Here is a 15,158-nt window from a genome sequence, read left to right on the forward strand (position 1 = left end):
ATTGCTTACCCATTCTTCTAATCTAACCGCCCATCTTTTACAACAGGCTGCATACATGACCTATACCGTAAATACGGTGAAATGGTCACTAACAAAAGAAAAGTAGGTTAATCTTTTCTGCAAACGTGGTATCCTGCGGCTACCTAGCGGCCGGGATGGCGAACGCTACAGAATCACTTCCCATTAGCCCTAAAGGTGGTCGCGTTACCGAGGTTTCATTATACTTAGTATACTACAGCGAATTCATTTACATTTGAAACAAATTGGTCAAAAATTAAACTTCTAACAGCACTCCATGTTTTACTCCTATTGTGACTTTTTTTTATTTTGTCTGCAAAATGATGTCGTAAGTAACTGATTTAGAAATGAAAGTGGGCAACAACTACAGTAGACTACAATAATTTACAGAAAAAGACTATTTCACCGCGTTTTGCTTTCACACGCGGTGATCATCCTCTGATGTAGTGAAGTTACAAAATTCGCTTAACAGGTCTATGTGAAACCATTGGCGAACGCAGAGGGTTTTGTAGTTATCCACCTCGTTGGTACTTAACGCATCTTACAGTTCTGCAAGCTCGCAAAACCCTCAAATGAAAATTCTGCTCGTCTGCCGCGGGCGCAGCGTTTATGAAGTGAGCTGTGCAAGTCACTTCTAGTTTGCGGTACCAATTTATAGTTGCAGCGACAAGCGAGGCGCTACACCCAAAACACAAACAATGCCAACGCACGCAAAATCACGTTAATATATTTAACTGAAGCAAGTCCTTGTTTTGATAATAACGAAGCAATTTTTAATTACTTTTTGCTACTTGCAAACCGGTCGTCTGGCTGTTTTACTTGCTGGTACGACGCAAAATAAGGTACACAAAATTGTCGAATCCTGTCAGTTTACTGATTAGTAGGTTCTACTGTCCAAGTGTCTAGAACCGATATCAACGCAGTCGATCAGCAAGGACAGATTGGTTGATATAATGCCACTTAGACGTGTTTTGTATAGATTTTAATTAAACACAAATCGCACATATTGGTGTGCAGTACACTGTACAGTTAGTGTTCTTGCACACTACTTCATTAACAGATTAAACATAATCATACAGAATTGATAACAGGAACATTAAGTCTTCCTGTAAAAAATGGTACATTAACAATCCCACACCATTTCCAAAATATTATGATATCAAAAAGAAGTTAGAAATTTAAAGCAGCATCTGTTCAAAGAAGTTTGAACACAGAGCACTGCAGATTCATAAAGAACATTTCAAATCACGATGCTCTATGATTGTGAAGGTCCTTTTGCTATTCGTTGTTGGAGTTGGAAGTGCAAAACAAGTTACCGACATGTCTTCCATACGTGTGTGGCATTTTGCCAGATGCCAAGCATATTACAAAAAAGTTTACAGATATGCTCAACACAGTTAAAGAAAAGTTTCAACAAACAGCAAGATTCACATACAATTAATTGATCTGAATATGTAACAATGCATTAAACTATCAATCTTCCGTATACAAACTTAACATGTGATTTTTCACGAGATGTTCCAACGGGTCAATAGAAGTGACGAAATTTATAGGGGCCACAAGAAAAGACACAGTCAAAAGTAATTGCATTACCTTGAGTTTATAAGGTTTACATACTTTTCAATGGAAGGATGTAACTGGCCATAAAAATCTAATCCTTAACTTTCCATTAATTTCAAGTTACCAAGATGTATTTTGTTCTTGAAAAGTAATTGACCTAAGCAAAATTAATTATCAGTTTCCATTACTTCCGTGTTCCCCTGCGGTGATTTTGTTTGGTTGTTTTCATTATTTACCCCTTCTCTTGTTAAAGGTTCGTTTTGCTGAATATTTTCGGATTGTTCTGATCCGGTTTTTGCTTCAGAACATATTGGAATGACTTGTTCATTTTGGCCATCATTCTGATCCGCCATTGCATGGGAAGTAGTAGACTGTGCCAAGGTTTGATCAGAAATGGTCAATTCTGCTAAATTCTGCTGAGTGTCAGTATCTGTAAACCATTTCATAATTTTAAGATGTTATATTGCTAACATAATCGTAACAGTCATGCAAAATGACATAAGCATGCCATTTCTCAAGTTTATCTTACAAATTCTCAGCCAAAGGAAATAGAAAATACAAATAAAACAGTTCTATTAACGGAATGGGTTCGTAAAAACAAGTATCATACCTTCTTCATCAGTAAGAGTTCGTTTGGGACTTTCGGAAAGGCTATCACTGCTGTTATGCTCCAACCTCCGCTTTCTTCCAATGTCTTTTTCCTCCTCTTCTGATGTTGTATTTGGAATTTGAACTTCTGCTGGATTAGTAACCGTAGTTGTCTCAACTGGAGGAGAATGATGGTGTGGATTAAAACGGTGCGTTATCGTCTGCTTCTCCATGCCAAGAACCTGAAGATTTTAACAGATGGTAAATCCATTGTTGTTATGAGAGACAATCTATATGCTGCATTTAAGACACACTTAAGTAAATATTGCACATTACCTCGTGCACTTGCCGAAAAGCTATTTTCAAAAGTGAATACTGAGCTATCCTGGTGATATTTTCAAGCTCTTGTTCCGTACAACAATCCAACACATCAACTTCACTTTTCTCACAAGGGTCCTGCACACCACTTCGATCTATGCAAAAGAATTTATTGCTGATTTGAAGATGGGTTTTAAACATGTTTAAAAGATATGTGAGGGCAACGCTTGCTTCAATATAAATGATTCCTCAAAAACAAAGTACCTGGCAGTAGTATTCCACCAGCAATGACTTCAAAAAATCTTCGTAGAGCATCACCTGGACTCATGTGTTCAGTTGATGATGACAAAGAGACGTATACCAGGTTTTCAACCGCCTAAAGACAAAACTACTATTGCTGAAGAAATTTCATCTGCAAAACTAAATACAGTTTATAGTTTTACATCAGAGAATTGCCCTGAACTAAGTTAAAACTACAAAAACATTGCTATACCCAGTCTGACAAAGTTCTCCAAGTTGCATTCCTTTGCTTTAAATCGCGAATTATTCTGGTGATAACCACGCCACAATCTTGTTGACTGGCTCTTGCCTGAAAAATGTACAACTTAAGAACATGTTTTAAAGCTAATTTACTCCAATACACTTGATTAGTCGAAACAATAGGAAAACACCAAGCTCAGCAGGCATGTGCTAATATAGGACATGCCGTGAGGTCAGTTTATGATTTCAGTCAGAGCTGATACCATGTGCATTGTAATTAACAGTGAGATAACAAACATGCAAAATCACAGTTTACAACTTTGGATATGGACATGGTATTAGGTCTTAATTAAAAGGGACAGCAGTTTATACGTAATTAGCGTAAAAAACTGAGAAGGGATATTGTGGCCCCTTTAGTCTGAACCTGAAACCACTTAACGTGGCGTAGTTGTGCAAGAGCCCCAAGTAATAACGTTTTTGGCAGGATCTCGGTTATTTCTTCTGAACTCGTTTCTTGATCTGAAGAGCCAAACACAACATATAGTAGCACAAAAAAATTTTCTATTTCAGCAGTAAGGCAGCTGTCAATTGGTTCCACTAAAGCAGCAATAAAATAGCTTGTGAAATAGTTCTAACATAGCATTACAGTGTTACTAGTAAAACAACTACAATACTTCTCCTTAGAGATAAAGAATATGCAATGTTTAAGCTAAAAAAATGTATGTTTGATAGTAATAGAAGGCAGCTATTGCCCTGCAAACTATTGATGTAATTTCAAAAAGCTATATCTACAGTTTTAATAACAGCCTCAGCAAGATCCATGCAATAGATTTATACACCGTACACCAGAGGTGCCCAAAAGCTTTGGAGCTTGAAAGTTACTTATGCAAAAGCACATCAAAATGATCGATTAATAAAGAAACTCTTGTATGAAACGCTACTTGTATCTATGTTTTTACATGGTTACTTTTTTTGCAAATTAAATCTTCAATGATTTTGACTTCAAAAGGTTTTGAAAAACAACAAAACGATTTCCCTATTTGAAGAATAAGTAATGACTAAATATTTAGGCGACTGACTTGAAACTTTGCCATCGACTGGTCAATTGAAATATTGGGCACCTCTGTCATATACTAACATGTAATGTACACCTACCTGGTGTCACTTTAGAGTACAAGTTTTTAATATTTTGTACGATAATTCATATTTTATGATAGATAATATCAAAAAGAGAAACAGCAGGTTATAAGAATAAAATAAGGTCACTAAGTGCTGTTCTTACAACCATGAGAAAAAATTTCTGGTGAAACATAACTTCTGTATATGGTTCTTTACGAGAAGACCTCACAGAATAACCATTAGTAAATGATCCTATGCATATAATGCAATATCCTGTTATACCTTTGATGTCTTCAGTGTCAATAGAATCCTCATTTTCAGTTTCACACATTTCGAGCTTCTTCTCTTCAATGGCATCATCTTTGGCTGCATTCTGTTCTTCTTTTTCTTCTTCCGGATTTCTTGGCAGGTTGTTGTACGTTTTCAGCAATGAACAGGTCAGCAAAACTGACAGCTATACAAAGAATATTACGCAAAGTTATGATATAAGAATGCACACCTGCACAGAAGCAAAAAAATATTTATTGCTTTAAGTGATCTTTCAAGTTTCTGCTGCATGATGTGACAACATACATTAACCACGGCATCCAAGTGTCCAGTTATTGTGAACCCTGCTTCGTTTTCCTTTAATTCGAACCTCAAATTTTCCTCAGATGCTTCCAACTTGGCTGAAAATTGACATCAAACAGACATAAAAATATAATTGTTTAATTAACCGTTGACATGAAAAAACTGGAAAATTATGAAGAACAAACCTGGGAGATTTTTCATAATTCTATCAAGCAATGCTTTTGTAGGCATAGAGCCGCACAGGAGAACCAAGCTTATGTTGAGATCTCCATGAATGAGAAGTCCCTTTGCAAGAGCGCCTACACGATGAACAGAAGACAGTATTCTGGGTCTTGTGTCTGGAACTTTCCGCGATTTTTTCTTGGGCCGCTTCAATCTGTCATGATATAAGATAAATTTAGAAAATTGCCCGTGTAACATTTTGAAACATGACTTTGAATACGAAAATGAAAGACAATTTAACTTACATTTGGATTTTTGCCTTTTTCTCAGATTTATCGTCATCTTCAGAACCTTCTTCCTTTCCTTTATCTAACTTCTCATCCATACTCTCTTCTTTTGTTTCCTCTTTCTCTTCATTATCTAGCTCGCCCTTTTCATAAATTGCTTCTTCTTCAGGCTCATCTTCTGCAATAAGGAAACGTTTACGTCACTTCAGTCTCGCAGAATTTGCCTCAGTATATTGAAAATGACGGTATTTTACAGACAATATAGTGCTGGACAAACTTAAATAAAGTTTCAAGCAATTCTAACCTGATTTAGGCAATGGGTGATCTTCATCCACAAACTGATCTGACAATGCTTTCAAAGCACGCTCCGCTATTGTCACTATTTCATGGACTGCTTTCAATTCTTCTTCATGGGGGTAAATAGCAGCATGTTTACCAACCACATGTCTGTCATCCAAGGTGGTTACATTGCGTGTACGAGGCTAAACAGCAATAAATCAATTTCACTAAGCAGTCCACATTTAACAAAACTTCTATAGAAATAAAAAATACTTAGTATCTGAAAAATTACAAATTATTAAAAGGATAATAGTGTTGAAATACAGGAGTAATGCTGGTCCACTCTCCAGGTCTGCTTTCATTGAACTTTCTTCCACCCATGGCTGCTTCCTGCTGATGCATGATCATTCTACTGATAAATATATCTTCCGGATGTACACTAAAATTAGTTTTAAAACAAGTTATCGTAACTATCAAAACAAAATTGGCAAATTCAACACAAAAGTGAAGACTATTCATCCAGATTACTTAAACATACATCAAAGTAAACAAATCAAAAATCATCTCACAAGTCTGGATTCATCCGCATTTCGTCCATCCAATGATCTTCCACCTCTCGCTGCCTCCATGGCTCGTGATGTCGATGCCATCCTCCTCTGGCACCACGTGGTGGATCATGCCACGGACCATGAGGGGCATCCATCCAAGGTCTGCCACGTCGATGTGCTTGAGGCATGCCCCAGGGCTCTGGTCCATGCTCGAAATCAGGAAATGGTGGAATCCCCTGTAAGTGACCATAGTAATTAGGAAGTTGAACTCAAGAAAAAAGCAGAAAAACAAACCTATACTGACCACAGGAGAAGTGATGATGCTCATCAGCGGTGGAATCGGACCTTTGTTTGTGTTGCGTGGACCTTGTCTATATAGAGCTAAACAATGGAAAGAAATGATATTACTATATTTACTAACAGCAAAAAAATGATAAAACCAAATATTTATACCATCTACACTACTGTACTTACTCCTTTTATCTTTTTCATCATCATATTCTTTAACAATACCAAAATCAACATTCGGTTCATCAATGACCTGAAGAAAATTATACGTAAAATATAAATAAAATGTTTTAAAGTAGGGCGTAGTAGAACGATAATGAGGTGAATGTCACAAATAGTCGCATTGGTATAAATTACTGATATATAATTAAAATGTACAAAAAATACGATGAAAATCACACACACATACTCCAATGGAAAAACATTGACATTTTAGTGTTATTGCATACAGGAAAAAATAACTCACTAATCTTGGCGGAAGATCAGTTTTTTTAAGGTCCCCCTGTTTAACAAGAAAATCTGCAAAATTCCATGCTGCATCTGTTTGGGCATCTTTCTTGCTAGGCGCTTCACCAACGCCAACAAATTTATAACCTCCCACACGAAGCTTGAAAATGAAAAAAAAACACCGATAAAATAACTCTACATAGTAAAAATTACTTAACTCAATCTTGTTCAATATATTACATTAAGCTATTTTCCTTACAGCAACTTCAAAAATGATAATTTTCGGAATAGTGTGATTTATGTTCGGTCATTTCTTCTAAAAACAGATCAACAACTATTGCCAAAAAAGGAAAACAAAGCTACCTCACATCTGAAGGTTTGGTCAGGCCTTTCTCCAACAGCATGTATATCATAAATGGGTCTCATTCGACGAATACCAAGCCAAGCATAAAGGTACGATTTAATCTCTGTGGCTTGTATCTATAAACAACAAAAAATTAATTCTGAACCACTTTAAGGGACATAGTTGTGCAGAAATTTTACTGGTTTCTCTTCCATTGATTCTTTTGCTTTGAGTAGTTTGTCTTTCGGCATTCGTTTAGTATCAGCAGGAGTCCATAATTCTCGGTCAGTTTTTTCACCTGTACAAAATAATGACGAAGGATTAGATTCTATTATTTTGTTATACTGGCTAAAGTCAGTCAGCTCAAGCTTTATTGCTGAGTGTTTGTGTACACTGTGTACAGCTAAGAATGATAAAATTTCCCAAAGCTATTCATGAAGTGAAAATTATTAGCTTATTACTTACAGTTATGTTACAGTTTGTAATAGTTACTGATAATACTTTGAAACGCATACCTTGAGGCCGCCGTGAGTTAGGGCTATATCTATGGTTTTGTGATTTATTCTGCTGCTGACCATCTCCTCTTGAGAATCTAGACAGCAATAAATTTGTTTACAGCTAGCATAAAAACAAACTGCTAGACAAATGATGTTGCTATTATTGATCAAGGATCATACGGCTATTATATATTGCCTAGTTAGCCTCAAACAAATACAATATAGTGTAGAATAGGATGTTAAGTTCAAAAAGTAGTGGTTGGTAAGGAATTTACTATTTGGAGAATTACAAATAAAACAAGTACAAACCCATTATTATTGGCCGCTGGTCTGTTGTTCCTGGCTTCCCAGCTCTACATAACCATATAAAGCTTATTAAGCCATAGCAGAAAATTATGATGATGCCTTATGGTAGGCGAATTATATTTCTGGTTTAAGAAAGTGCAAAACGACCCTGGCTTTGTTTCACTTTTAACACTAGAATACAATTCAGCTTTGCTGACCCAGTGGTCATTTGTCTTGTAACGGTCGCTGTTTCAGTATCGATCCAGTGTTTGTGTAAATGTTTATTAGCAGAAAACTAAAAGCAAACGTGAAATATAAAATTATAGTTCTCATCTTCAACATATTAAATTTGTATATTAACCTGATTCCAGTTGTTTCCTCCTGCCCAGGATTTGTTCTGATCTCCGCGGCCTTCGTTCATTGGAACTGGGGGTTGCGTACTACCACCAACTTGCCACTGCTGTGGAAACGGAGGGATGCAAGGACCATCGTCATTCCCTCGCCGAACATTGCCCCGTTGTCCACCCCAGTCACCCCAGCCCTGGTTGCCCCAGTTTCCCTGGTTGGATTGATTCCAGTTAGATTGAGGTGTGTTATTCCAACTTCCGGTGGTATCCGGGTTTGCATTCAAATGAGTCTGGGCAACTTGACTTCGTTTGGCAAAGTTACGATTTTGATCCGGAAGATAATTCCCACCTGTGGCATTAGATGTTAGAAATACTACAAAATACCAGAACATAGCACATTCACCAGTGGAATAATATGTAGTTATGTTATCTATAAAAATCAAAATCACCTCTTTGGTTTGGTGAATTCTGCTGATAACCTTGATATGGCTGGCTAATATTTGGTTGATAATTTGGCATCCTGTGCTGCTGGGCAAAAATCTGTTGTTGCTGTTGAATGGTGCCTGATTGTTGACTATTCCATTCAGTACCAGGGTTGTTAGAATATCCATTCCTTATATTGTTTGGCGCCTAATAGAACATGTATTGATATAAATTTCAACCTTAATCTTTCTTGTGAGTCTTGTTTTTTGACAGAGGTCGAGGAGACCTAGCAATTTTACATTATTGCATTGTATCAAATTTATTGTTTATTTACTACTGACGTTGCATCTATTTTGTTATTTATTTACAAAAAAAATCAAGTTTGGTAACAGTCAAGTTAATGATTTTAAAACACATTTTCCAAAGACTTGACTTAAGTCTAACGTCCAAAACGAATCCAGTCACAATTTGATGAATATGACAACATAAACAACAATAGAGCTTTGAGCAAACAAATAGAAATTTTTTAAAAACTGCATTTTTTGGAAGAAAGTATTAACCAGATTAAATAACAGAGCCACAGGGTTTCAACCCTGGTGCATTGTTTGCTATGTCATACTATCATTAATAGTTTATATGCAAAATTATATGTTGGAATTGTTATGCAGTTTTTCTATGGTGAAAAATCTTCTAAAACATTGGTTTTCAAACGAGGAATTCAATCAAAGTTATAGCAAGCCACTTTTTAGTACCTTAGTGATATATATACATAGTATTTTTATATTGCCGCTATTTACTCAGTTTATGAATATTTTTGCTGCCAAAGATGGTAAGTTTTCACAAAAGGTAGATCTTGTTACCTTACATATATTAACGCTCTTCAATTTTCATTTGATCTTTAGGAAAGAACTAGGAAGAAAAGCAGTTTCAGGCTCTTTCCCCTTAAGCAGTATTTTAAAAGGAAGTGGGAAAACAACATGCACAGACATGCAGTAGCAGTCAAAAAAACAGCCCAGAAGTTGGTTAACTTAGACCAGGCATTATTATGCAACATTAACATTCATGTTTACCATTCCAGTTGCTACAAAACAATGTCCAATGTAAATTAATACACGATTGGTTAGTAGAAAAGCATGCAACGTTAATGAGGTTGGGTTATTCTTAACAACTATATTATATTATATCAAAGCTTTGAGAAATTGGTGTTTACTAGTGCTTTGTCATTTGTGGTACGATAACAGTTAAAAATGCCACCAGCAAATAGCCGATGTTAGATGAAGGCGACATAACCTAGGCCAGAACTGTTGTGCATGGGAATAAGGATAAGCTATTTTAAATATTATAAATTAGCAAAGGTTATGCAGATTCGTTACGTGTAATTGTTATGTCAGGCAGTTTTAATAGTAAGACTTTGGAGAACAAACTAAAACTTAGGAGAAAGAAAATTAAAGTTCCATTTAATGGTACAATGCAACTTGCAGGCAAGTGTTAACAAGTAACAGAATTTTTTTAACGAGGACAATACAACACCATCACATTGATAACGTGATAATAATTTAATGAGATGTAAAAACTACACAAAAATATTTTGCAATCCAATGGGTGGAAAAATGGCATATGTTGCTGTATTCTAATCATAGGGATCAAGGCATGATGATAACATTACATAGCTATACTAATGGTATATAGGAATAGCAAAAAAAAAGGACTGACAAGAAGAGATTTCGAGTTTCAATATATTAACCTGTTGTTGATATGATTGCTGTTGAGCTCCCCAATCCTTTCCTCCTTGTTGCTGAGCACTTCCATAACTTCCCCAGTTAGTGGCAGGTTTCGCCTGAACCTGGTAAGAACTATCTGCCCCGCGCTGATGACCTAGGAAAAAGTTCAATAACATGTACAATGATTAAGTATTTTCAGTGCAGAAGAAAAATACACCGTTAAAAAACTCAGTTTGGTTATTGTTATGGCAATGAACTTTCAACAAAGCATCATTCAATGAAAAGTGTAACATGTCACCTGGAGGAGCTGACGAAGCTGGAGGCCTTCCTGACTGCACAACTACAGCTTGCGAAGAAGCAGCAGGTTTCGCCACAGATGGTGGTTTATTGTATTGCTGATTGGATGTTGTTTGAGCTGTATGCAAATTACACAGTTACTCAATTTTATCACCATATATAGCATCTAGTGACAACTTTGCAGTGTACAGTGTTCACTCAATGCACTGAGTGCATTCCTTAAAATAAAACAAGCCGAATATAAAGTAGCACTCTAGCAGTTAAGTTTATTTTACTTAACATGAGCTTTTGCAAGCTTCAGCTTGCTTCATCAGGTGTGCTATTTATCCATACAACATCTGATGAAGCAAGCTAAAGCTTGCAAAAGATCCTATCAAGTAAATAAAAGTTAAACCTTTAGAAGGCTACCATATATTCTGTCTTATTATATACTGAGATTAAACACTGCTCAGCTACCACCGAAAAAATCCTACGATAAAGAGATTGATTTTCAATAGGTAGTATTAAAAAATGTTATGACAAATAGTAAACATTAACTACTGCAGAGCTGTTCATTCAGAGAGCTTGGAAAGGAGCATGATTCATCCATGTCCAGCTCCAGTTTGGCTTAAAGTTGATAAGTATAACAGTTTCTCACCAGTGGCCGCAGCTTGTTGGTGATATGGATGATGCAAAAAAGCTGCATGCTGATAAAACTATAAAAAATTGACAATTTTAATTTTTAGTACATAATTGTGCACTATGCTACAATAGAAAAAAACATGCATGAAATCTAACAAAGCAATTAACACACTTGGTTCATTTGCGCAGCCTGATATGCGGCGACATGTTGCTGCTGAGCTAAATGTGCTTGAGGTTGTTGCTGTTGAGGTGGTTGAGTTGGTCGGTTTGTTGTAGGTTGTTGATGTTGTTGAGATTGTTGCTGCGGCTGTGCCGTTGTAGATGCAGAGTGGCCATACCAAAGATTCTACACATGTCCACAGATGCACATCATTAACTGACATTATTATGGATATCTACTAAAAAAACACTAAGTTGCACCACAAAACATCCACAATTGTTAAGACATTCGGTGCCAAACAAGGTAATATTTTGTGACTATTGAGTTTGGTGGTTTGTTGGCCTGGTTGGAATAGATATATGAAACCTAATATGACTGCGTGCATAGGAATAAGCGGTTGGGTGCCTAGCCATGTTATATTATATTACAGAATCATCAATTTGCCAGCTGTGAGTGCCAACAATCGTTTTTCTATTACGAAAACCATACTACATTCATATATGCATGTTTGCCGCATAATCGCATGATATTGTTTTTTGTTATATTGTTCATTATTTAGAATCAATGGCAATTATTTAATGTTTTAATAAAACAATTTTCAAGTTTAATGTGCATACTTTCACTGAAAATCATTTTATTAGACAGTCAACCACAGGCCCAACAAGATACCCCTGGAACCGAAAGTGTTAAATATATATAAAAAAGGTTGCAAAAGCCTAAAAGTTTGCAAATATTAACTGAAAACTGCTGGTACTGCTGGCTCGTTGTTGTATTTGAAGTGTTACCACCAGCATTGCCATACCCATAATTGTAAGGTTGACTAGCAAAGTTTGGTGCAGATGCACTACCAGAATTTGCAGTAGTGGCAAACCTAATAAAAAAACAAAATATGTTAACTGGTCACAAAAACAAAACTTAGTAAAACAAAAAGCTCCATGCAGATTGAAACCACCAAGGTACCAATTTTTAACTTATACTTACGATTACTTAAATTCAAAATGAAGATACATTTGGCACTATGTTTAAATGAATTAGACTTTTATTGCTAACCAGAAAAGATCCTAATGGACTCACCCATATTGTCCTGCTGCATAATAGGCCATTCTATCAGTGTTGGTTCAGATTACTATTGTCCATGTATGAATGAAACCTGATTTATGACCTACAATAAGAAACATCGAGTGCATCACAAATATTTAATTATGTGCAAGTCTCGGTATGCTGTCCAACACGGATATTTTACATACTAAGCAGCTGAGGTGAATTTTTACCAAGAAAATGTAGAAAAAACATAGCTGCACTCTCTATCTCGTTTAGCTGAGCAGAGTTTCTGGTTTTGCTATGCTTCAATTGAATTTTTAAATGTTCACATTTGTATGCATTCCGACAAAGCTGTTTATATACGTACCACGATTTTTCATCAAAATGTGTAAATATGCCTTAGAATGATATTTAAAGGAGAGTTTTAATGATTACACGCAAGTTGACTAAGGGCAACAAAATCAATCAAAACTGAATAGAAAAGTTTAGACAGCAATGTTTTGATGAAAAATACTATGGTTCAATAAAAATAATTGCCAATTTCAGTCCAGAAGCACAAGCTTATTTGCAGTCAAGTAAAAAGTCATAATAGGCTAAGAGCAGGTGTAAAAGGTGTTAACTATAGTTCTGCTACAATGAAAAAACATTAGGTAACTCGAACTATGGGTCGTTTTAATTTTCCAAGAGCATCACACAATAATTCTGCTTCCTAGCTAACCTAATATCAGCTCATAACAATATGTAATTTTGTCACACAATAACTCACTGTCTCCTAGCACATGAATTCGAATTCTTTGAAGATTCGATAAACTTTGCGAAAGCAAACAAGCCCAAACATCACATTAAATCAAATTCTTTTTTAATCATATTTCATTTTTTGTTGTATCAATAAATACAACTTTGATAATACGCGTCTTTATTAGGTTCTTTCCGCTGGTGCATCGCAATTCCAGCAAACTTTTCCAAAGGCGTCACAACGAAAAAACTCTGAGAATCATTGCAGTAGCCTAACTTTCAGAACTGAAGTCTGGAAAGTAATGACAGAAAATACAAGGTTACGCAAGGCCAAGCTGACTTTGCAAAACATTTTTGAGTTTCTTGGCTTTCAGAGGGCAACTTTTTTTAGCGCACTATATAGATTTAATATCCCAGTACAGTATAACGTAGCCTATTGCGTCTATACCGGAACGAGCAATGCACTAAAAGCAGAGCAAATCACAACAGGTTACGCTGGGACTCTGTTATAGAAATCTTATTAAAAAGCTTCAGTCTTGGTAACAATTTGTGTGAACTTTGATTATGTAGGCCTACCACTTTGTTTGACAATCTTAAAATAATTTGAAAATATAAAGGTAATAAACACCATTGAAACTAAATTAAACGCAATTATGGCATGTTAATAGTGAGTCTAACGTTTTTAAATTCGTCGAAGATTGTAAACCATTACATTTTGTCCTTTTTGTGAAAAACTTTTCAAAATTTTTTCATGCAGACGGTTATATCGCCAATGACTTTCAATTTTTTAATAGTTCATTGTTTTAACTTTCAACTAGTTTTAATTTATGTGCATTTCTACATGGTAGTGTACGCAAGGTGCTACAGAGTTTTGGGGGCGCATTTCACACACTGTTCAGAAGACGAAAAGGACCTTTTTTACAAATACAGTAGTAGAAAAAAGCACAAAGCTTGCCAGCATAGAGGCTCAAAAGTACTCCAGCTTAACCATTTTCTCTTTCTCCTCCTGAATGGTGCGTAAAGCTCTAGCCAAATTTCCAATCAAACTACACTGTATTTGATGTGTTGTTTGCTCAACGACACATCACAAAGTGACCAGCTAGGTTTCTTGGTGTTGGCATTCTGGCAGCTCTTGGATTCTATACTGAGGGTTTTTGAACAAGTTTGCGTTTGTGCTGCAAGCAGCTTATTCTACTGTACTAGCACAATGACCATAGGTGAGCAGTACTGTGGAGTGTGGTACTACAGTACCGAATTACTGTACCGCGGTACTTTTTCAGGACCGGTATCGTCAATAAAGCCTGCAACTTTTTTGTGTGGTTTATTTTTCATAATTGCATGTCCATGGGGAATAAAAAATAAATTGCTGAACATAATCATAGCATGATAGAATAACAACCCCACCAGCAAACAATGAACGAGGAAAAAGCAGCAAAGCCTAAGGGCCTAAAAAGTGCCGGTATATTGTATCCAAATTTATAATAAAAATGAATAATGTAGCCCTTGATTGGTCGCACAGCAAGTAAACAAAACAAAATCTTTTTTTTTCGATATACTTACCATGCAGAAATGGGTACTAGCGGCGGATTTCCCTAAGAACCAATGTAGGTATGAAGCCCAACAAAGTTGGTCGCAGTAGCGGGCCATAGCAAAATGTGGCAGCTGCACGCACGAAGTGCATGGCAAATTTTTGATATCTTCACGCTGATTAGTAATAATAAATAAACATAAAAGACCTGGTTGTTTGAATGCCAAACTATAATAAATAAGCAAAGAATTGAGGCATCGGCACCCGCCATCATACTAAAATTTGTGTCTTTGCACCCACGATTTCTTATCAAAAATTGACCTACTTTTCATTTGGGTTACCGGACATTTTATACTGTTGATTTCAGCCATTGGTGTATATGATATTGTTGTAGGTTCATGGAAAATAATATTGATTGTGACATTGCAAAACTTTGCATTTTGGGTTTCTCCCGGGGCTATACGCTACCGGTATGTGGGGGTTTTAATGATTTAGT

The 15,158-nt window shown here is 36.1% G+C and overlaps 1 protein-coding gene across 2 annotated transcripts; it reads right to left on the bottom strand.

Annotated features, from left to right (window-relative positions):
* Positions 1-985: 985 nt before the first annotated feature.
* On the bottom strand, positions 986-13,470 carry LOC143461861 (uncharacterized). Of its 2 annotated transcripts, XM_076959769.1 has the most exons (29): positions 13,166-13,460; positions 12,433-12,520; positions 12,097-12,229; positions 11,371-11,544; positions 11,215-11,272; positions 10,579-10,695; positions 10,304-10,434; positions 8,586-8,766; positions 8,151-8,485; positions 7,814-7,857; positions 7,523-7,599; positions 7,208-7,305; positions 7,028-7,144; positions 6,684-6,824; positions 6,404-6,470; positions 6,234-6,310; positions 5,951-6,165; positions 5,706-5,820; positions 5,407-5,584; positions 5,121-5,280; positions 4,839-5,029; positions 4,657-4,751; positions 4,366-4,537; positions 3,389-3,483; positions 2,978-3,073; positions 2,749-2,860; positions 2,503-2,639; positions 2,189-2,408; positions 986-2,008 (listed from the first exon to the last, which is right to left on the bottom strand). In XM_076959769.1, the coding sequence occupies exons 2-29, from the start codon at positions 12,459-12,461 to the stop codon at positions 1,746-1,748; spliced, it is 3,828 nt and encodes a 1,275-aa protein (XP_076815884.1). In that variant the 5' UTR covers positions 12,462-12,520; positions 13,166-13,460; the 3' UTR covers positions 986-1,745. The 2 variants fall into 2 exon arrangements, 1 of the variants encoding a protein (XP_076815884.1); XR_013118099.1 differs by lacking the exons at positions 986-2,008; positions 2,189-2,408; positions 3,389-3,483 and having other exon boundaries at positions 2,602-2,639; positions 13,166-13,470.
* Positions 13,471-15,158: the final 1,688 nt, after the last annotated feature.

Source organism: Clavelina lepadiformis, chromosome 6, assembly GCF_947623445.1.
Source record: "Clavelina lepadiformis chromosome 6, kaClaLepa1.1, whole genome shotgun sequence".
In the NCBI taxonomy this organism is placed as follows: Eukaryota; Metazoa; Chordata; class Ascidiacea; order Aplousobranchia; family Clavelinidae; genus Clavelina; species Clavelina lepadiformis.

What these genes read in the sequence shown, in the direction of transcription:
- LOC143461861 (XM_076959769.1), bottom strand. Translation starts at nt 12,461, where the DNA reads ATGGCCTATTATGCAGCAGGACAATATGG. An exon ending in TGATGAAAAAGATAAAAGGA is followed by an intron (nt 6,311 to 6,403) that starts GTAAGTACAGTA and finishes TCCATTGTTTAG; the next exon opens with CTCTATATAGACAAGGTCCA. An exon ending in GGAGAACTTTGTCAGACTGG is followed by an intron (nt 2,861 to 2,977) that starts GTATAGCAATGT and finishes TTTTGTCTTTAG; the next exon opens with GCGGTTGAAAACCTGGTATA.